The sequence below is a fragment of the Pterocles gutturalis genome, unplaced genomic scaffold (genome assembly GCF_000699245.1).
Source record: "Pterocles gutturalis isolate BGI_N339 unplaced genomic scaffold, ASM69924v1 scaffold23360, whole genome shotgun sequence".
Taxonomy (NCBI): Eukaryota; Metazoa; Chordata; class Aves; order Pterocliformes; family Pteroclidae; genus Pterocles; species Pterocles gutturalis.
Genome location: NW_010146483.1, coordinates 935 through 24,904, shown reverse-complemented (window position 1 = coordinate 24,904; position 23,970 = coordinate 935). Strand labels below are relative to the sequence as shown.

The 23,970-nt window shown below is 39.7% G+C and overlaps 1 protein-coding gene across 1 annotated transcript; it reads right to left on the bottom strand.

The window, feature by feature from the left end:
- Positions 1 to 7,825: 7,825 nt before the first annotated feature.
- Positions 7,826 to 23,524, bottom strand: LOC104470735 (methionine-R-sulfoxide reductase B3, mitochondrial; the record flags this gene model as incomplete). Its single annotated transcript, XM_010085769.1, has 3 exons — positions 23,449 to 23,524; positions 9,742 to 9,850; positions 7,826 to 7,903 (listed from the first exon to the last, which is right to left on the bottom strand). Coding segments are annotated over exons 1-3 (263 nt in total), but the record flags the coding sequence as incomplete, so codon positions are not given.
- Between the last annotated feature and the right edge of the window lie 446 nt (positions 23,525 to 23,970).

Here is a 23,970-nt window from a genome sequence, read left to right as displayed (position 1 = left end):
ACTACGAACATACAATATGCAAGGAAATAGGGAGCTACTGGAAAGGTTTAGCTAAGGACAAGGTACTGGAATACTTTTAAAGATCCCAGGAATAATTAAATCAAACTCAAACAATAAAATATATGGTGGTCACTTTATCTGTACTGCAAAGAGGTGCAGGATTTCACCTGTTCCTTTTACAAGGCACCATAAACCAGATGCTCAGACTGCCAAGTACTTAGAAAGAGAGAGAAACGGAGTAATGATAATCACCATGTGTTCCTATAGTGTGAATTTTCAACTACTGCCTTCCAAAGTAATACTGAAGTGCAATTGTTCAGCACCACATACTACAGTGTGACCAGACACACTACAGCTGAGGCTAACACAGATCTGCTATTTGCCAGTGAAGCAGAATTTTGGCAAGGAGAGAAGCAAAAGGACTTACTGCAGAACCTCTACCATTGTGTTACAACTGCCTTTTTCTTTCACCCTTCTTGACGAAGTCTTTAGCAGGTTTATGCAAGTTTTGCTGAAGCCCAGCATTGGGAACAGCCTTTGAAAGCCGCACAGCTCTCTCAAAAATCACATGATGAAACCTCTGCAGTTCTGATCCTTCCATTTTAGCATTGAAGGAGTCATTGACTCCTCTTGGCTTTCTTATACCTTGCGTTAGCAGTTTATACCAGGCTGTTCCTTTGCAAGGTTTTGGTTCAAGGATGCTAAACACAACATTTGTAGGGGCAGACATCCAAAATACTACTCCCATCTGAAAATAACTTTGATTGAATAAAGAACTGATATAGTTATAAAAATGGTAGGTGCAGCTTTGGTGCATCTTCGTTTTCAAAGAACTTTATTCCATGTTGGCATGGGCAGCTTGCTGAAGAGAGAAGGATCTAGCAGCCTCCTGATGCAATCTAAGCCAACCAATGTCCTGGCCCAGGTGACAGAGCAGAATAAAATCATTCCTCTCTCTTTCCCGTTTGCCCCCAGTAGTACAGAAAATACGAAGTTGGAGTATCAGCTTTCTTGGCTACAGCACTGCTAGCAAGCTGAAGAAGGTCAGGACAGAAATGCTCCATTGTGAACGTGTCCCCAGACACTATGTTGGCCCATATCGTGTCCATGTGAACTAGCACTCTCCTAGACAGGACTAAGGCAAGCTGCAGGGGAGGCTCTAGCCAGAGACCATTCCCGACAAGCAGGGTGAACCAGGCCACTCTTTCAGAGAAGAATTTAGACTAACAAACACAAGCCATGTCTTGTGACTTGCCTTTCGGGCCAGAGAAAAGGCCTCTGTCCATTTTACTTACAAGTATGGACACAGCCCTTCTGAAAACATGAACCATTACATGGAAGCAGTCACTGATCTTACTCAAGAGCCTAAGCTCCAAATAACAAGGCAAGCTTCCAGAAAGAAAAATGCGTCAGTATTCCAATGTAAAAATTAATACCTGATGTAACTATCTAGGAATTTATGAGACCTGCACCCTCAGGGAATTTGAGAAGCCCCTGAGCGTTAAGAAACAAGTAGTTCCTCGGGCAGCAGAAGGAGTTCAGCTGGGCTTGCTGCTGCACTGTGGCCAGGGGACAGAGCCTCTAGGGTCTAAGGCGGCAAAACTACTCACAGGTACTTCCCAGAGCTGGACATTCATAATGCCTCTCTCTCTTCCACTCTCATGTGGATTCTCTGTTATAATACAATAATACATATATATTATTTACAATAATATTATCTGGTATAATCTAATAATGTAGTTGAACTCTTGTTCAGGTCTCCCCTCAGAGAGGTCTTGAATGTGATCTCTCTCCCGATTTCATGAAAGTTTTAAGAACTTAATATCTTTGAGGTTTAATAGCTACTCCCCTGCCAAATTTGGCTGAAATTGGCAAGAACTAAATGATACAGCTTTATTATTAGGAAAGGATTGACACACATACAGCATGATGCTGTAAGCCTTACTTCCTTAGGAAGCCTGGTTAAATATCCATTTTTAATTTCACTTTCCTAGAGTACAGAAAAAAGACTGATTCACTGTTGATGGATGCTCTGACAATTTCTGTTCTGCATATTGATGAAAAACCAAATTAAAAAAGAGCATTTTAACATCATGTTAGTCAATGAGTAGTCTCTGGGTGAGTTCTGTTCAGAGTTTATTTTAATGTGAGAGTTATAAATAGATAAATATAGAAATCTACAGCTTCTGCATATCATAATCTATAAGAGTCCACCCTACCTGATTTTTACTTCAGGTACACACATACACATAGTAAAGCATAAGGTAGGTTACGAGCAGCTGAAAATTGTTTCTTCCAAGCAGGGTGACTGATGAACAGTCAATACAAAGCAGTGTGAAATTATGTATCAGACTTAAAAGTTTACAAAGAATCCATTGAAATTTTACAGTGAAAATACCAATGAAATTCTTAGTAAAATCAGTGGAAGTCATCTGTACGTATCTCTAGGATTATGAGAATCTTTGTATTTATTTCCTCTTATTTCTAAGTACCTTCAACAAGGATTTGCAATTCAGCTGTGCTCAGCACGAAGTAAATCAAGACAATCTAATGGGCTTGTCTCAATGAGATCTTGAAATATTTAAAATGTTACATTTCAAGTCCCTTTTTCCTTCTTCTTTGAATCCTAACACATTTCTCCTAGGAAGTCTATGTCAATATTTGCCTTTTGGAAAGGATACTTGTTGAAATGTCCTCTGCCTAGCAAACTCTGAGATCTCTCATATTCCTGCACTTGTTTTCACTGATGGAGATGGTATTACCTGGAGAACACGAGCAAAATCTCAGGTTTACTGTTGTATACTGGCTTGTAGCTGGCAGTCTCCTCTGACTTGCTCCTTGTGTAGCCAGGCACCTTGGCCTGCAGTAATTCAGACAGTGCCTGACTACCTTTGTGGGCAGCAACCAGCTCAGTACAATAGAACTAATATACTGAAAAACAAGACCAGGTGGCTTGTGGATCGAGCAAAAAAATGAGATTAAGTGTTTTTCGTTTTCCGAACTTGCTCTTGCTCTCCTAATACTTAACATAGAAATCTTTCCAGACTTCATTGCTTATATGAGGGTAGGGAAATGAACATTCAGCAGCAGCCAGGAAGCTGCCAGTTAGAGGATATTAAAAACTACCTATGAGTTGATTAGGAGCGCTTAATCATTTGGTATAATGACTGCAGCTCCTCTGCGCCACACTTGCCAAACATCCAGTGAAAGGAACCTTTCCCTGAGAGCTGCCCAGCAGCCCCACCCAAGGGCAGAATTGTACCATTCTTGATCCAAGGGGCTCTTGAGGACCAGGAGGTCAAAGTCCTGTTCCAAACCACCAGAGAAATTAGTACTTGCCAGGTCAAGCTCCAACGATGGCCCCATGCTACAGCTGTGCTAAGCTATACACAGCTTAGCACATTTTTCAGTATTCAGGTAGGATTAGATGTGGATTCAGGACTGAGGTACGTTCAGATGTGGAAGATGCCATGGGCTGTATTCACAAAGCAACTTAATTGCAGGGACTGCAGTAAATATGACATTCATATTGATGGTCATTCTCAAAGGTGGATTAAACCTCAAGATTCAAGATGGCTCTGAGGAAGACAAGCACTCTCCTATCTTGATTTTTGGTAAAATGATTATGACTGCATAACAATCTGTCATCCAGAAGTGACATGGCAGACTCAAAACTATGGCTGGTTTCAACCAAAAAATGGTGAGGTGAGAAGAAAACAATGCTTGATTATAACAACTTTACTCATTTTAAACTCCATCAGCCTTTTCTAGAGGATAGCCACAAAAAATTGCATAAACTCTTGCAAGTTTTAAGAACCTCAAGCTTCCTGGAGCTACTCAACACCTAGTAAAAACCTGGTTTTAGATAAGAACTGTTTGATAATACTGCCTGCTGACAAATTCCTACACTGGCAAGAGACAACTTACTCCAAACAAATGTTATTAAACAGAAGCTGCTGGTTTTGACAAAGTTTTGTGAGAAAACTAAGAGTCAGTCAAGGTGGATTAAATTGTTCATGTAGTTCTATTAGATCTTATTGGAGATGCTACAGAGGTTGCTTCATATGGGCTCTCCTAGTCAGACAGCCAGTGCTGATTTGTCATTTGGCCTGCTCAAAGGATATAAAGATTATTAAGAAAGCTTAAAGACCATTAATTAAGCACTCAGCAATGGGGCAAGAAAATTCCTTGTACAGATCTAGCCTGGTGACTGAAATCCTGCCTTGTGTTGTGAAGACAAGAGTGGTACAATGCTAAATGGCATTGCAATGTTGCCCAGCCATGCTTTGCTCTTCTCATTATTTGCTTTTGGATGTCTGAGGGATGTTGAGAAGACCTGACACAGTTCAACGAAAATCAAATGAAAACATCACATGAATAAGGGTGTTGCTATTTCTCCTAGCGCATGTTCAGAAGAGCCAACACCATTACCAAGAATTCCTTCCAGGAAACAATAAAGGCAGCAGTGGGTGATTTATGAAGACTTGGCAATTCATTCCTTGGCCCTAAAAATTGGAAACTGACACAACAATAATATTTCTTTTTTTAAAAGGAAATAATTCTCCCAGGCTTCCCAGTTCCCATCTATACCACATCTTTCTCACACAGTCCTGCATATGGTAAAGGACATGACCGTGGTTTATTAAATATGGAGTAGCTCCTCTCCTACGGCAATAGCGCAAGTTGTGGATTTCACTGGGGTCTGTTCTAACCTCCTCTTGCCATGGCTGTGGACAGAATGGTGTTTTTGCATAGGGTACACAAAAAGGCCATGAAAAAGTAGGTGCAATCTTGAAAATACACTTGGCCCCTAGAAAATGCTGAGGATTCAAGTGGCGCAGGTGGTGCTCCACACAACCTTATGGCAGAGGCTGTCCAGCCATGATAAACGTGGCTCACAAAAAATTAACACAAGCAGGTATAGTTGATAAGCATGAGGGTTTTCTATTTGGCTGATGAGTTTTCTGTCAGATCAATGTGCTGCATAGAGAGACATGCTCCAGTCACACCAGGTGAGGGCCAGTGAAGGGGAAGCTATGAAAAAACACCCTAGAGAAAGATGGGGGGAGTAGGGCCGCTTCTTTTAGCATAAGCCTGCAGCCAGATTGGAGTAAGCATAACACAAAACCACATAAGGGCTGGCTTGCAGAAAAAGGAGGTCCTTTAGATTAGTTTATTGTCTCTCTCATTTATTGCTTTCTTTAGGCAGCTGTACTGGGATGTAGGAGACTGTCTGGCGTGAAAGTTCAGAGATGGAATAATTAGATTCAATGGCATGATTATGTATTTTATGTGTGAGGCACCTTTGATTGTGGAAAAAGTTAAAGCATGTTCTCCATAAAGCTTGGGAGGTTTCTCATAACACTAGTACAAGTAGGTAGATGAAGAGATGTTAAATTCCTAATTGTTTCTTTTATCTTTCCTGTGATACAGACAGAGTTCTGTTTTAAAGACGTACCAAACCCCAGGTCTTTCATCTGGAGTGTAAAATTCATGTGTTCCCTGACCTCATGTGTCACATGGTAATGAAACAACGTAAATCAGAAATGTTAAAAGTTGAAGTTTGTTAATATTACTGCTGAAGCTCCAGTCTCTTTCCCAGTTAAACTGACAGGCCCATAGTCCAAATATATATATTTACAGATTACAACCACACAAAGAAAAAAAATTAATGGACACCCAATGAGAAACAAATGGAAATGCAAGTTTCAGATGATATCTGGAAATTAAAAAAAAAAAAATCCACCACAAAACCAACTTGCATTTGTGATGGAACAATGGACTTTCTTTGTATTGTACTACCACCTTAATCCTAAGAAAATGCTTTGGTGATTTACACTCTGTGGGGAAAATCTAGTAAATAGCATACATTTTCCATTGTCTTATCTGTTTCCTTCTCACTCTTTTAGCTGTTTGGACTGAAGCAGTCACCAAGATACAGGGATGTATCTTCCCTAGTTGAGGAAGACATTGTACACTGATATTTCGAGTTTGGCAAACAAAAGATAGATGGACGCCTATTGGCCTCTCCATTCGTTCCCACCCTTGCCAGCCACTTCTGAACAACTGATGTAGACCAGAGGTGGCAAGAGCTCACAATGCAACTCAAAGACTTTGGGGAGATTGGGCTAAGGCCAGTCCAGCCTTGGGACACAATCAGCAGGGGTTTTTTTTTCAGGTGCCCAATGGCCTGGGATTTTTTTTTTTCTTTCCCTCTCTCCTCCCATAAAATCCATGGGGAGTCTCAAAGAGAATCTGAAAACAGGGACATTTCCATATAGCTCATTTCACATAGAGAAATACAACTTATTAATTCAAAAGAGTCACGACTACGCCAAAACATACTGTGCACTTGAGATAATCACAGGTAAGTCTCATATTGCAATTTTTTTCCCATACTAAATGGATTGTGAAAGCAACTGGAAACTAGCTCACATTTGTTTATGTGAACTGCTGTCCAAATCTCACCCCACTAAAAAACTACTGTTTCTCCAGCAGACGATAGAAAGGAAGCCAGTCTTGAAGGCAGAAGGTGAAATCCTGGCTCCATGGTATTCTTTTGCCAAATCTGAATTGACTTCAACAGAGCTAGGATTTACTCCATAAAGATTTAGCTATAGTGAGCAGGGGAATGTCTAAATGTCAGAGTAGAAGACCAGGTAATGGAGAGTTTAGATCCCCACTTTGTACCCCCAAGCCAAGCACCACAGTAACACATGACATGAGAATACTGCCTTGACTGAGTTTGTAATGATCAGTTTTCTAACGCAGAAGATTCACATTATTATTGAAGTTTCTGCAGGTAATCCTCCTAACATAAGAAAGGACGAATCAAACATAGAGATGAAGTGCTTCTTTTATCTTTACAGGCAGTCTCTTGAGAACAACTATCACTGCCACATCTGATGATTCTGGAGCTACATCATTTTTATTTTCCTTTGTAACCTATTACTGACCCAATTTTCTCTATTATTAGCGCTATCCTGACCATCCTGCTTCATGCTGCTGTAAAGGTACCTCTTCAAGTGAGAGGGACTGAGTCAGTGTGAACTGAGGGGAAAAGCAAGCAAAAAAATGAAATTGTTCATCAGAATGACCACAAGGAGCCAGAAATAAGAAAAAACACATAAAAAACAACTGAATCCATGCAGAACAATGCAGTGATTGAGACAATTCAATCATCATTGCTTCTAGCACCAAATTTAGGGCCGTAATTCCGACAGTGCTTCTAAAGAGTATTTTTCATGCAAGACATGAAAGTTATTACTTCTTTCTTAATCCTTGCCTCTGTTCCTAACCTAGCTCTCCATATGTGCTAATTATGATGCAACAAAATTCAATAAGTCATGCAATTTTCCTGGGTTTTGTTTTCTTAACTGCTTGAATTCTAAAAAAAAATCTTTTTTCTCCATTATCAGATACAATGTTGTAGCATGGATGCAGCATTGCTGCCCAGGATCCAGATCTTAAAGCTACCTATGAGTAATGCTAACAGCCAAAACTCAGTGTCAGTGCAGTGAAAGACTGTGTTACAATTAGTTGGTATGGCTGTTTAAGAAGAAGAGGGAAAAAAAGAATTACTACTTTTTACAGTCAATTACCTATTTTGCCAGAATGTTATCTTTAATTTTTTTTATCTTTACTATAAGACTAATTTAACTATAGTGTTATTATTTACACTCCTTCTCATGTATCCCTTGTCAATTTGAATGACTTAAATGATCTTATACAATTACATAAGTACTGGAATATACACAAGATTACACAGGAACACAGCACATAAACTAAGAGACACAAACCTCAAAACTATATTTAGCATACTCACTTGAATAAAGGAGTTCCACAAACAACACATTTGTATATTCCTTGAGCTTTATGATGTGTGTACTCCCCCTCAAAGGCACTGGGAAAACAACAACACTTTAAACAACATTTTAAAAATAAATAAAGGAATTTTAGGGTTTTTTAAAATTATTAAATTAGCTAAGACTTCAGAAAAATGCTGCAGAAAAAACTATTTAAAAGTTGGCAGTTGTTTTTTATTAAAGGCAGCAAATAAAGCAGGCACAGGAAAAGGGGAATGTCCTCATTAGTGTGCCTCAGGTGTTATGTATCATGCAAGAGGAAGCAGATTGTCCCACAGTTCAAAGGACAGAACAACAACAACAAAAAGGGAAAAACTGGAACCTTCTCCTGTTTGGCAAGTGAAATGTAAGTTTTTGTAAACACGGATTGTTTGACACGTAGCTCAACCTGACGCACTTCTCTAGGTCTGTCTTTGGGAAGTGTGTTGGTGGCGGGCCCAGCTGTGAGGCAGAGGTGTGCCGCGCCCGGGCGCTGCCGCCTGGGAGCCCTGCCGCTGCGGTGCTGGGTCAGGCCGTGACGGGCTGCCGGGCCGCAGAGGCATTGTAGCTGAAAATGAAATAATTGGTCCATGATTTCAAGCTGTGTGCACCTTATATTTTCAGCTGAAAAGCAATATTACAGCTTTAAGGGAATATTTTTCTAAGTTAACAATCTAAAAGGCTAGGAGGTCATTCATCTAATATGAATCAGCTGCGCTAGCCCAACAAAAAGCCTATGTGCTCGGCAGCTTGTTTTTATTATCCTTTCACCCTTTTTATGAGGTCCAATTTTTTTTTTTATAAACAGGATTTTTAAGAATGACCTAATCTCCGATTGTTTGTGTGCATTAAATCACGTTGTTGGTCCCGTACACAAGAGCAAGGCGGGCCGGGGGGAAGGCCAGGCCTCCCAGCAGAGGAGGCCAACGTCCCCCTACCCCTCCGGGGCTGCGGGAGGACAAAGGGGGCTGGGGCGGAGAGAGGGACTGTCCCCACCGCCCCCCCTCAGCAAATTCGGCCGCCAGTACGTGCTGTCAGGAAGAGCACCGCCGATTAACCAAGACCCCACGTGCGGTGGAGAGCCCTTTCAGGTCATGAATGAAAACAAGCAGTTACATCATTAGTACGTTCAGAGCAGAGGTAAAGCCAGGGCCTTATGCCAAGCTCAGTGGTATAAATTAGACAACAAAAAATGGCTAGGCCTTGGCAAGTTACCTTCCTGCTGGAATCAGCTGAGAGAGAGACTTTATTCACTAAAAACAGTCTTGGAAGCAAGTCCTTTTTTTCTTTTTTTCCTCCAGGACTCAGGGCTGGCTTCCAGCGACTAAAGCCATGTGAGGGCAGTTATTGAAAATTTTTGACATTCCAACCACAAATGAGCCAATAAATACCTTCTCCACATGCGCTTCAAAAAGAAATTGGAGTGGGGTGGAAAAGAACTAAATTATGCTACCTTCTTTCTGCAGCCAAAATGTCTATACTTACAATGGCCACCTTCAAAACTCCAGCCTCCTGGCATGGGGCCATTTCCCTCGTGGTTCTGCTTACTGCGATGTCTTCCAAAAAAAGTGTACCTAAACCGCTATTACTTCCACACATTTTGTAGTAAACTAAAAGCAGACTCTAAACATGAGCCGGGTGACTTTATAAGACATGCAGTGTTCATTAAAAGAAAAAGTCACACAAGACCCCTGGCCTCAGCCCCCGTGCTGCAGATGCTTGTCTTTGCAGTGGTGTTAATTTGTAGGGGTTAGTAAACAAGTGCAGAAATCCTGGGGGGAAAAAAAAAAAAACAAAACCAACTTGGTGGGGAAGGTGAGGAAGCACCAGTAAGAGGAGGGGGAGAAAAGAAAGACACCTGTGTTTTGAGGACTGGGTTTCCTTCATCCTGCCTTACCTTTCAGTCCCCTTCTCCTGAGTGACATGGTACTGCAAGGGTGTCAGCCGCTTCCTCAGCTCCTCCTGGGAAAAGACCACCTTACAGTCCTTTTTATCCCTACATGACCCTGCAAAGGGAGAGGATATGGGAGAAGGAGCCTTTTTAGCTTAAATCCTGAATAATTGCTTTGGCAGACAGCCACAGCATAGCTTCTGCATTCACTTGTCAATGACCAGACCGGTCCCTAAATGCACGAAGAATGGCTCAGCTGAACTGCAGCTGATTATTTCTTCAAATCCAAGTTTAAAAAAATTTTGCTCGAGAGCCAGGTGATTCCACTGGAGCAGTGACAATGTGCTACAGCCAAAGCCCTTTGGTGTGTTATACACTAAACTGTTGCACACACAATCATTCACTAAAAAAGTAACATTTTTCCAACCATTAAAAAAAAACCCAACCAAGCTGCAAAAAAACCAACTACAGCTGAAATGTTCTTTACAAGACATCTATATTGGAGACTTACGGTAATGGGCATATGATGTTCAGCCAACAATTTCATTACCCTTTAAAGTAGCTGAAAAACAATTCAAATCTTAAGAATCCCAGTAAGGCTGATTTAACTTCTAGTTGCATCCTCGTCCTTTTTTTAAAATTAACCATTATATTTTTTCACTGTTGAAGTACAAGAACAGGAGCTCTGAGGAGCAGTCATTTCTTTACGCACAAAGCTGTATAAGGTTCAACAATAAACTTGTAAAAATTAGGGTTGCTATTGAAATTACTCTCCTTTGAAAATCTTGTCTTATGTTTTGCCTAGTTCACACAGAAAGCCCGAGGACTACATAAGGATTACTGTAAAAAATCATTTGTATAGTGCAGAAATTCACATCAGGAAAGAAAAAATAACAATAAGGTTACTTTTGAGAATGAAAACTGCTGAAGTAGTAACAGGAATTGCCAAATATTCAAATAACTTTCATAACTGCTTGCAAAAATTATCTGACAAAATGCAGCATGGAAAAAGCACTCTAATTATGACAGTAATTAGAATATGGTACAATTAGAAATAAACAGTCCCAACAAAAATATTTTTTGCTAGTGGTGTATATACAGACATAAAAAGACCAATTGTGTTCCCAAAGTAAAGGGAACAGAGCTACCCATCTGTATGTCATTTAGTACAGGAGAGGCAATGGCAGGTTTAAATTACATGGTATTGGATTGCAATTTCCTAACATTGGATGCTTTTCTGCTTTTTTACCTTGAGTCATTACTAAGGAGTGTTCATAAAAAGTAGCTTAAAGCACAGATGCTTGCAAATCATTTAAGAAAAGATGTTTCTTTCTTCCTCCCCCTCTTCTTTTCTCTTTTTTTTTTCATGTGTGGGGGTGGGTGAATAGGGGAAAGAGAAAAAGAATAATGCTGTTGGTCACTACCCACTAACACTAGGAAGTATTTTCAGGAAGAAAAAAAGTAAAATTGAAAACATCTGATTGAAGTAAATAGTGCAAACATAAAAAGCTTTACTAGTGAAAGAAAGGTATTGAAAAGCGACTTTATTTCATAGATTAGAAATTACTTTTGATCTAAACATTCTTAAAAACAGATTGTTTTCCACTCTGAGCCATCTCATTAGCTGTGCTGCAGAGCCTTCATTTTAATGGCAAACTTTGAAAGAGCGCTGCTGTATGCCTTTGTTAGCTTCAATCTTATTTGGGAGAGGGATAAAGATTTCATTCCAGGTCTCTTTGTTTGTCTTTCAAGAACCACTAAAGCAGTATTCACACAAATTTTGCAGGAATGTGCCCTGTGCCATAGCTTACAAATTATTTGGTTTTGGTGCACTTAAAGGTCACCTTCCAAATTAGCAAAATTTTCCTACATCCTGGCTTTTCAACCTTAAATGTAAATATTGTTTCCTAACTGTAAGTGAGGTTTGTTCTTTATAACATTTGGTTGCTTATTTAAAGATGTCAAACTTTGGAAGTTTTTATTCCCCGAACATGGAGAGCTCTAGGACTAATAACTCTTTCAAAGTATAGCTAACAGCAAAAGGAAGCATATGCATTATATAAATTGCTATTGTTATGTTGCATTATGCAGCTCAGAAAGAAACTGTTTGAGAGTCGGTCCTTCATCTAAAATTTCATTATTAAAAAGTAGTCTAGAGAGCAGCAAAGACTCTTGCAACCAACATCTCTTCACTTTTAAAAATATCTTCCAATTTTTTTTAAATCTATTTCCTCTTCAGAGGTTGCAAAAAAACAAACTAAGCGTAATTTCAGTTTGAAAAAAAGTCAGAGAAAATACTGAATGTTTTAAAGAATGGTCAGTATTCTCTCTTTACTCTCTTTAAATAATTTTTCATCTATTTTAGAAATCTAGTGTTCTTCAATCAATGGGCTCACTATATGTGCAAGAGAATTTCTCTGTGCCACTTGATCCACCACATAGATCAGAAGTAGGAAGCGTGTTATAAAATATTTTTCCCCATTGTTTTCAATAATTAACTGCGTGTTGTACAATACAGACAAATAATTATGTCTACAGGGGAATTTTGCCAAACTGCACTGGGGTAAACTGCAACCCACCCCAACAAAGGACTCTCTAGGTTTGTAATTTAATAGAGTATACATCAGCAAAAAGCTATAGTTGCCCTACAAATCATAAAGGAAATCTCTTGGTCCAGCCCTCAGTGTTCAAGAGCAGCCCTATTAATTGCACTTATTATTTAACTGCTAGCAACAAAAAAAAAAAAAAAAAAGCTCAGTAAATTCATCACACTATTTCCATATTGCCAAAGAGCAGTAAAGCAAGAGTCACCTCTGACTGCAGAGGATGTAACGATACATTATCTGAAACAGGGCTAGCCTACAAGCCTCAATAAAATGCAATGAATCCTAAAAATTAATGGATGAGATTCTAGGAATACAGTCCTTTGGTTAGGAAAAAAATTCCATACAAGGGAGGCAAAAATGCTCAACTTGCAGTACAAGAGTGGCTGCTTCAATTTTTCCAACTGTTCCCTTACGGCATATATGAGATGTCTGCTACAGTCAAGCCAACTGTCTGTGATCGTGGGAGGGGACAACATAAAGCTACACAAATATATGCCCAACATGAGACACTGCCACTAGTATTGCAGCTGTTATCAAACTTGTTATTAAAGCGGAGAATAAAGTTGCCAGCTGACCGCCTTCTTCAGTCTGGTTCCCCAAAGAAGGGACCAGGTATGGGCTGTGGAAAGGGTTCCCATACAGTTAACAAACTTCTTCAGCAACTCAGGCATAAAGGGAGGCTCACAGTTCATTTGCAAATTATACAGTTCAAGACAGAAGAGAAAAAAGGTCACCAGTTTTATAAAAAGCATGACATCAGTGTGATTACATTAAAGGTGAGACTAAATTAAATAGACTGTGAGAGTAAGAGAATCTGGATTTATTGGATCTGTATTAGGACTCTGGATTGGATCTCACTTGTTCTTTGGAGGTGATGTTCTCAGTATGGCTTTTAGAAGAGCCTGGGACAGCTATTTTCCTAACACCAGTTAGATCCCGCTCTTAGGAGAGGTGAACACTGGCCCACAAAGGCAGACAACATTCCCTTGACATTCCACTGCAGGATCGGAGGCCAAATTAAATCTCTCCAATCAGCGCACCTCGGTGCCTTCATTGGGTCAGGGCTCATTAGAAGAGCAGTGCACAGGCAACTGCTCCACAAACAGGCACCAGCGTTTCCACTCGAGGCCACCTGCCTTCAGCCTTTTGCCAACCCTTACAGCAGTGCTAAAAGCTGTTAAGATCCTGCAGCAGGATGGAAGGCTTTGCAAAGAAAAGGCCAGGCTCATAAACCTTAATGCATAAACATTAAAAAAACAAAAAAACCAAACCAAAACAAAAAGCTGAAGAGGGTGAAACAAACACCAACAAAAACCCTTTTGGAGCCTTCACAGCATTCCTGTGCTTAGGAATGGTTTTTCTGAAAAGTAATGCAATGCACACTGCCATTTACTATTCACCTGCAGACTACGGGCATTTCAGAGTCCTCTGTATGAATGAAGTGAACAGAAAGTATTTTCTGGGTGTTGACCTGATAATGAAGACATTAAGCATCTCACCTCACATATAAATTCCAGTTTCAATTGACCTTTTCAAATCTGTGGTTTGTAATGCAGGCACGTGCCATTTCCTTCCATATAAGCAATCACAAGGAAACTAGCAACGAGATACGTCCAGACAGACAGACACAAGTTAGCAGACCATTACTCCTCACCACTCAGCCCCTCACCTGCTCCAGCATGCCGGAGGGTGGCCATTAGTGTCTGACATGCCCTGAAATATGGTGGCATTTTGCCTGGTGGCTTTCCTTCTTCAAATAGTTTTTTGAACTATTCTAACAATTTTCTCTTATGTTTTGTTGCTTCCTATCACTGAAATTAACTCAACATTTCAACTGCGTGGAAGACACAGCATTTGTTTTCCCCCTTCTATGCATGCTTATGTTCCACTAGCATTAATGGACATTACAGTCATGCACTGAGCACATACCATTAAGACTTCCTGAATTAAATACAGCAAGATCAAATGTTCCAGCAGAGCACAGCCATATTATAAATAGGGCTTCTAGTTTTCAGTGCTACTTCTTTTAATATATCCAAGCAGTTTTTTAGGGGCCTTCCAGCACATTTTATTATTCACGTACCACCCCAGCCCCAATCCTGCAATGTGACCTGTGTGGGCAGACCCTTGGGAATATGCATATCTCTAACAGCTACATAAGGGTCTACAAAAGTACATCACATTACAGGATCTGGCTCTTGCTCCCAAAGCCTGTCCCTTCACGAGTGGGTCATACCTTAGTCATCGATGGTAAATTATCTCAAACTGACATTAAGAGGAATCCTGCAAGGTTAAAAAATATTTGCATACATTTCTTTAAATAAATATCCTTACATATGCTATCACTAACACTATTATTAAAAGTAGAATCTCTCATTTTTATTATTTCAAATTTCATTTACACAGTTTATGCCTCTTGATAAGTCTTGCCTCTCTCTCTGCTTGGGAAAAGGCAAATGCACAACTCTCTTCTTCACTTCTGTTTAGTCTGTTCTCTGCAGCCTCTAGTCTGCAGCCTTGGGAGAATGCCGCAGTGTCCTCTCACTGCAAACAAGGCAAGAACTGCTCATCTAGTTTAAAAAAGAACAACTTTTGAAAATGCAAATCGATGCAAACAGTTCTATTGGCTTGTAAGTTGGAAAACACTGTTTTACAAAGTCTGTATTTGACATGATAGATCTTTTTATAATCCCATCACAAGCCATTTTAAATTACATAAGCATGCTGCTGACTAGGATAAATGCTGCAAATGCTCTGAAATGTTGAGAGGTCAACTTTAAGTAAAATCCAAACTTCATCATTAAAAAAACCCTGTAAATGTTTTACACATTGAAAAACAAGATCTGTGTTTCTTCTCTGAGGGATGGCTCCTTTGCTTTCTTCCTGTAGGTAGCTAACTCCCACCTGCTGTTGAAATATCATTTGCAGTTTCATGCAAGCATTAGGAGTAATGGGGCAAAGACCATTTCCACTATATTGTGCATTGAAAGTCCAAAACCCAGGTACCAGGACAACAGTTACGATTTTGGGTGAGATGCCAGGTTGTCCCTTAAAAGAACATCACCAAAAAATTAACTGTCTTTAAAAAAAATATTTACTTAACATCCAGGAGGGTCATAAGGCCACAAAGGAAGGGCAAGCCCCTTCTCTGCAAATTTGCAAGCTTCCCATGCAATCAAGTAGCAGAACTGTCATGTTTATTTCTTCCACTTGATCACCAGTGTAGCTTGTGTTTTATACAAATGTATACATTTTGAGTTGCCATCAGAGTTCTCCCATGTAAGACAGCAAATCTCTCAAGCACTAAAAAAACTTCCCCAAACTCCCAACTAATGCATCTTCCCTGTGCATTCATTTTCTTTCCAAAGAAAGTGGTACTGGCATCCCAGTAGCCCCAGTACAGGCAGCATCTATGGGAACAGAAGCTGACTTGCCATTTCCTCAGGTCTGCAGGGGTCTTTGTGGCAGGTTACATGGCCAAGGTAGACACTCAAGCCAAAGAGACATTCCCTGGAAAAGAAATCTGACGTTGCCTCCACTCCCCACGAATGTAAAAAACATTTAACAAAAAGATTGAAGTGCATTGTGAAGTGGGGAAGATGGAAAGAAAAGCAGCTCCGTTTGTCCTCTCCAGGGATGTCTATTTTACTTCCTTATCTCACGTTAATAAAATAAATGTCACTACCAGCTGCAATCTTTGTCTCACAATCTTTCCAATCCTCCAATCTGTCCTCTCACTGAGGACTCCAGCTCCACCCTGCGCTGCCTGGTGGAGGTGAAGGCAGCTTCCCTTGGGGATTTTCAAGCTGTCATCTTCACCAGTACTATAGTGATGGGAGCATGTGGCTACTCAGCAGAGGCTGGTGAATAGAAGTACCTTCAATTAAGTGGAGCAAAAGCTCATTACATTACAAACTGCCAGTTTTGTTAGCCTTTCTGCTGAGATGGCCAAAGACAGAGTGCACAGGGCAGCTGACCTATTTGCCTTACTCTTGGATGCAAACCAGGCAAGACAAGATCAAGATCTATTGGTACAGCAGCAGAGGAGGTAACATTTATAATGATGGATTTCTCTTCCTCTCTCTCCTAACAGATAAAAGGACTTTTGTTTTGCTGATATGATCCTAGCACCTTTCACAGGCATTACATTTGTTTAAATTAAAACCAAGAAAGGCAGAGACACTGAGCACTCTGTATGGTCAGCAATTTCTGTCAGAATCAATAAAAGGGTGCACAACATATGGAAAAGCATTTTATTAGCAGCAGAATTAAACTGAATTTAATAAGAGTGCTTTACGCTACCTTTTGCATTTAAAATATTTCAGTAAGCCATCAAAATAAGTTTATTCACACGGCTTTAATAAAGGTTTAACTCTCCAGCGGAAACAATTAAAAAGTCAGCATTCGCCAGCGGTTACCGCAGTGGTGTGTAGCTTATTGTGGCATTCAGCCTGTTGCTAAATCCTCCTGCTGCTTCCTCCACAATAGTGATGTGTGGCCTGTGAAACGAGCACTGCATTTCAAGAATCAAGGTGCCGCAATCTATACTTGGGATGGGGGTGGAGAAAAGGTGCGGGATGGGGGGAGGTCTTTCTTCTCTTCCAGATCCCCACAACAGCCCAGATCTAACCCTCTGCAAAACTTGGTTTGTCTCCAACTGCGCAGGAACCCTTTTAGCAAAGATGCAAGCAGGCACAGCCCACTCCACAGCCTTTCATCCCGCATCTCCAAGCACTGAGGAACGTACCCAGAATGAGGACAGGAACAGCTGGAACACGCTGTGCTCCAGCTGTTGCTCTGCTATGGCCACCATAGAAAACACTGTAGCCCCCTCCCCTCTCAACCTGCTCCAGGACTAAAGGTAGAGAAACAGCCAAAAAGGTTAGTAACTGCCAACTTCTTTCCCCCGTGGGCTTTTCTGGACTTCCCTCTGCTTCTGTAAAATTCAGCCATGCTCTATGGGTCAGGAAGATGAGGTTAAGCCCAATAAAAGGGGTATAAGAGGGCTTGATCAAGCCTTTCCCCACTCTGCTCTCCTTGATCTGGGCCAGAGCATTGCACAGGGAGTTCTTACCTGCAGTGCACAAAGCTGCCAGTGCTGGACCTGGGCTGCCAGCAGCTACTGTCCCACGAGCACCTCTCCTCCAGCTGGAGCAGCGGGCACCTCCATACCCCAGCCAGGCGCCCTTTCCCAACACAGCTTCTTTTGAAGGAAATCACGAGATAAGACACATGTTTAGCTTGTAACTAAGAACAAACATTTTCTGCTTCTTAGCCATCTCTGGGACACAATTTCTCTCTGTTCCTTGTTTCCTCCCAAGTCATCACCTGTGCTGTAGCAACCTGTGGTTAATGTAACAGCTAAGTCTCTAGTGCCTGACTCCCAGTCCACACTCTCTAGACCCATTCAATGTACCATCAAATTCCAAGCTCGCACATCCCCTGTGTGACCCCCTAGATTATCTCCTCCATCACTTCCAAACATACTCTTACTGACTTTAGGGTTCACATTTCCATCTTGTACCTCTTCTTGCTTGCCCTCTGTCAGCTTAGCAATATCCTTCTAAAATCTCATTCCTTTTTGTGTGCTGCCATCTCTCCTTTACATCACATTCTTTTCTGCAACTTTCATCATGTACTCCTCAGAGTAAGGACAAAGTCGGGGTTGCTTTTAATTGAAGGGGAAAAAGTGAAGGCAGTCCTTAAAGGACTTCTAAGACCTCCTGTTATACAGAGCGAATCTAATAACTAAGAGAGTAGCTTTTCATGGGAGCCTTTAAAACACAGAAACACAGTTAGTGCTGAAAATTCATCTTTTCCATACCCAACTTCAACAGAAAATGCAGTTAAGCCTGAGCTGCGGAGAGCACAGGAATGGAACGCAGGAAATTTATGAGCTCCCAGAATTAAAACATTCCTGCAAGAAAGGTAGAAATGGCTTGTGGTGGGTCCTTTATGGGAGTAGGAAGGGAAAGCAAATGACCTTAAGAGATCTGTCAGGGAACACATTAAAGAACTGGCTCTGTGCACGGTGCTGGGAGCGCAAGAAACTTCTCATCATCCCTGTGCTACTCAGTGCCACAGAGTCACTGGGGAGCCTCACACAGATCAGGCAGGAACGAGCACCTTCTGTCTACTGAGCAGATGAGGGACAGTGCAAAACTCCACCAGAACAAGGAGTTAAAAACAAGGCCAAAATAGGATAGAAACCCTAGGGTGCAAACAAAAAGGGTACATTTACAAAGGGTTTCTGGTCTTCTTGATGATCCCAAGTTTTGCAAGCATCATTATTTGCACAATAACACTATTACTCCTAAAGAGATATCTACAAATAAATTTCATAAGATATTCTGGATTGAATACTATCATACAAAATAAACATTTGTCAGTACAGAATAATTTTTCAAGCAAACACAGCATTGAATGTACTCCTATTAAGACAGCTATACAAAGGTGGTTTTTAAAACCCATTTTCAAGCCATTCAAAAAAATATGATGTTACGCTCTGTTACGATAATGCAGCATTCTACTAGCATATGAGTAGGAGGCAGACATACACATAGACATTAATATAATCATAATAAGGACACATGAACAGGTTCACATGCTATTTACTATTGTGTTCACATAGTGCTTGTTTTCAAGACTCTTTTCAACCATTTATCAAATTCCTCATACCTGCTGGGGGGTAGTAAACTAGGTAATTTGTAAGACTGTATTAAGTTTAAAAATCTCTGTTTGCTGTTTTTTTTTTTTTTTTTTAATTTAGCTTGGTAGAAATGAGTTTTAATTTCTGCCCCCCAACCAGATCTGAGGAACACATACATCCAGCTGAGAACTTGTATGACATATTTAAACCTAGAGCAAATTTTTACATTCAAGATATAAACCCCAGAAAAGGGGGATTTATAATGAAAACATTGACAGGCATTTAACCATAGCCATACTGGTTATTTTTGCTATACAATGTATCAGTCTTATTTTCTTTCAGACCATGTGAAGAGACATCTGTAATAGTACATCTTTGGTGATACACATTATGGAAAGATATTGGAAAGTTGTAACATACATTATGGAAATTACATCTCTGAACATACAAACATACAATATGAAACATTTAGACATACCTAAGTTATACAAAGTTTGGTAGCCACTACCATACTTTGAACACGAGACTAAGGTGTTTTCTAGACTTCTTGTTGTTAAAGCTAGATCTGGCAAACACTGCACACACAGATGATTCCACCAACGTGAGCAGTTTGAGAGTTCAGAGGGACAAATGCATACGAATAACTCATGTATGTAACTGTTTGCAAGATCTGCCCCTAAAAGTAATCCTTTATGTTAACAGATTACTACTAAAAATCCAATTTTGAGACTCAGTAATTTTTTGTTTGCTAATTATTCACTTCAATTTTACGGAAAGACATTATACTGAAACTTGCAATTAGCAAAGATTTAATAAAACAAGTTATGGGAAACTATGCTATAGACATTTACTTAATAAAGACTTACACCATATGCCCAGCACCATCTTCATACAGATGTACTGCAGTTTAATCTACTCCTAGAAAAGTATGGTTTCCTACTAGTAATTATTTTAGTAATTAAACACCTCACAACAATTTAATATTATCTAGGACTTTATTATTTCATACAGAAAAAAAATTACTATGTCTACCCCTGTAATTTCTTCATCATTACTTTTACCATAATTTTCTTTTACCTATAGAAGAGGAAAAGCCAAATTATCTCATGCAAAAAATGTGATGTAAGCAGCACAACATTCAAAGTGCTAAAGAAATAAAGGATTTCTTAAAGAAACAAAAATCCATAATAATTAAAAGACACAGCAAAGCAAAATAAGCTATCTTTTTACTTTATAGCTTGGTGGTCTGCTACAGAAAACATATGTACACGGAATCTGCATAATCATTAGTTGTATCAGTTACTTGCTGGTATGCGCTAAAGCAGCTGCAGTAGATTTTACATTAAAAGTTTTGGAGGGTTTTGGTGTGGTTTGTTTTTTGGTTTTTTTTTTTTAAGATTTAATTTCTGTGAACTAAATCCTGGCAGGTGCTGAGTGCATCCTACATTTCCAAAGCAATTTAGAGCATTCAACTCTAATAAAGTGGGCATAAGGAGTGACACTTCTACATCACACGACAGACACAATGGAGCTGTAATCATTACTGGAAATGAAGAAACCTTAAATGAATGTGAATGTAGTTTGCGTAGGAGCACAGATTGATGTGATTTTTCCCAATGCTCACACTCTTCTTAAAATACTTGTAAATGTTCATTGGATCTCAGGGTGTACTTTATGTATGAATGACTCCTAAATGGGAAGCTTTTCATATAGTGCTAGGCGTCCAAAGCAGCATATGCTTAGTGCCATCTACTGGGAGTGCCTGCCTATAATCTGACTAAACCATGCCGGCTATAAAATATGCTACGGGCAAACTGTGCACTAGGTTTGCACACATTGAAACGTTTAGTCCTAACTACAGGCAAAAAAATATTTTTAAAATGCAATTTGGAAGAATAGGTCCACACTCCAGGCACTAATGTACAAATAGAAAAAGAGCAAGTAAAAAACACTTCAGTAGTACAACTGTTAATTCAGTTTACAAATAATCCAGTATAACTCGCACATGCCTACAAAATAGTGTTTCAAAGAACAGACAGAGGGTCATCCCTGTTCTAAGGTATTTCTTAGCATTGTTTTATTCATTTAACTTTTTGGAACAAGAAAACTTCACTTGCTTCTGATCTACAACATTGACTTTATACTAAATACAAAGTGAAAATTACTTTTTATTACTTTGTTCCTTACAGGAAGCACATAGATGCCATTCCAAGCACAGAGATTGAAATAATACTTTTATTCAAGTCCTTGTCCTGCAAATATTTAACTGCATGGAGTTTAAAACTGTATTTGAAAGCCCAATTTACAGCTCTGCCCACACTTTGCTCCCTTACGCTGAGCTGGCAGGGGTTCCAGAAGGTTATAAAATCTTCTTCTGTATGGGATTTGCCATTCAACCAGAAGAAGACCCAACTCCACATCACGCCAGGCGTGGGGGGCACATAGGCAGCAGGGCTGCAGGGCTGCAACTCGCAGAGAACTGGGTGCTGGAAGAAGTACTAACTCCAAGTGTTATGTTATTAAAAAGTCATGAGAACTTGGGGCATTTTCTGTATATTCAAAAGTTAAAGCCACAGTGCACTGTGGCATTACAGCAGATGTTGGCTCTAGATCTCATTACCATGTTTAATTTGATACATGCTACACCATTTACTTGCAACCCCCTCAATACACCACACACAAAAAAACAAACCAAAGGCAAAGCAAGTCTACGTTCATTTATAAGCATCTGGGGAATTTAGATTACTCTTAAAATATGTTAGATATGTGATTGTATATTATTCCACTGTTAGCAGATGAATTTGGGTTCATTTTATATATATATATATATATCTCTATAAAGTAGCCAGTCAGTGGAACTCAACCTATTAATGTTTGGACAGTTACAGATCAAAGGGACAGGAATAAACAGCAGTGTTAGGAGGTTTTTATTCCAAAAGGTGACTACTGGATTACGCCAGAAAAACAATTGACAAAATAGCTAATCTAATGCTTTGCAAACAGGTACACAATAGCAAAACCTCCCACAGGCTGCATTTCTAGCTGACCAACTTTTAAAATCTCCTTTTCAGAGCAGGAACAAAATGGCCAGAAGACTGAGCACCCTCATTTTAAGGCAGACACCAGAAATATGAGTACACATCAAAAGGTGCATAATAGAGGGCTAAGGAAATTTGCTTACCCTGTATTTTCAGGATTTTAAATCTGGCTCAGCAGCAAATATAATAGGAAACCAAGGTCAGGCTGACACAATGTATGCTATTCTCTCTCTTCCTCAATATGTGTTTGCAGCTCCTATCTAAGTTAATAAGAGTTTCGTGCACATGTGGGGGGAATCAGAACACAAACACTGCAAAAATTGGACTCAGATTTAGTTCAAACAAAGTGTAATCAGCTTTAGAAAAATCCATCAGCTTGAAAACTGATGTCTTATCACTGAAAAAAATCTTTAAAACATCACCTCCATACGCTTGTTAAGTCCAGCTCTGCGAAAAAGTACTGGTAACATTTTGCACCCTTATAAGCCAGTTGTAAGTGTAGTACAAACATCCGAGCTGGTTCTCTTTTGATGCTTCAAATACTGATCAGCCAGGATTGTATCTTTTTTTATTTGGGTGTACAAGAAAATTCCTAGTAATGTTCAAAATGAACTCAGTGCAGTTTTTATTTTCTCCTACATAACCACGCACACTGAAATTATTACACAGACATTATGGATACTGTTTCTGTTGAAGTGAAACACAAAATACTTATTAGGTTGAAGGTTTTAATGATATAACAATTCATGGAGACAGGGTCTTATGGCACCCTTCACAGATCTAATGGCAGATACTGGACATTATATGAAAAGTGCAGCTGTATCTGGGCATTAAATTGCAGTTTCCATTTATTTCTTTGGAGAAGTGTCACGTAACTAAAGAATATGTTGTCAGAGGAATTAAATAATTGTATTTTAAATTCTGCACACACTTTGGACATAATTTTCAGTGCAACACATTTTGTTTATAATAAAAATGTATAAAAGGACACATGGAGTGTAACTATAGTACACTGCTAAAGATTTTGGAAAATATCGGTAAGTCCTATGATTTAACAGCAATCCATATGCTAAATTCCATATGCATATTTTTTAAAAACAATTATAAATGGAAATGGACACAATTTATTTTCAATTTGATTGCACCGTTTGTGCAAAGAACAAGGAAAATAATATAAAATTTGAGAGAGAATATGTTGGGCAAGGAAGTTGGAGAGCATTTCCAAGCATCCTAAAATCTAGGATATGAAAATGCTCACCCAAGCCAGTGACTTTTACTAAAAAAAGGAAACAAACTTCTGGTTCAAAGGGAAATTTAAACAAACCAGAACAACCCATAGCACATCGTTTCCTGCAGCAGAGACACCCATTCCTAAAAGGGCCTTCATTACGCATGACACAACAAGCAGCACCCATTCAACCTGAGGGAAGCCCACAGGCTCGCAGGGCCACTGGCTGGCTCTTTGTCACCAAATGCAGCAGGTTGAATGCAGACATCACTGTGATATCCTCACCAACAAAACCAGAGGCAAAGAACAGGGGCAAGAGCTGAGTAGGGAAGAAAAAAAAAAAAAAGAAAAAAAAAGATGAGAACAAATCAAAACATCAAAAATGTTAAGATACATTCACAGAAAAAACAATGCTTACAATTTTAGGAGATCACCACATGACAGCACAGTTCTAAATGCACTTTTCTTAGTACTTTTAGCCCATTTCTGACAACACCCCCTCCAACATTTTGATATATATTACACGGTATTCGGTGAGGCAACTTTATATGCTACCAATTGAGAGGGAGGGGGCATTTTTATAGGGGGCATTCACGCTGCTTTAGATACCCAGCTGAGAGCAACTCAGGGTAGCAACCTATGCGGTCACAAGTGCAGAGCTACTAAGGGAGAAACCTCACGACCTCAGCTAGATAGAGGGAATCTTGCTTTGAA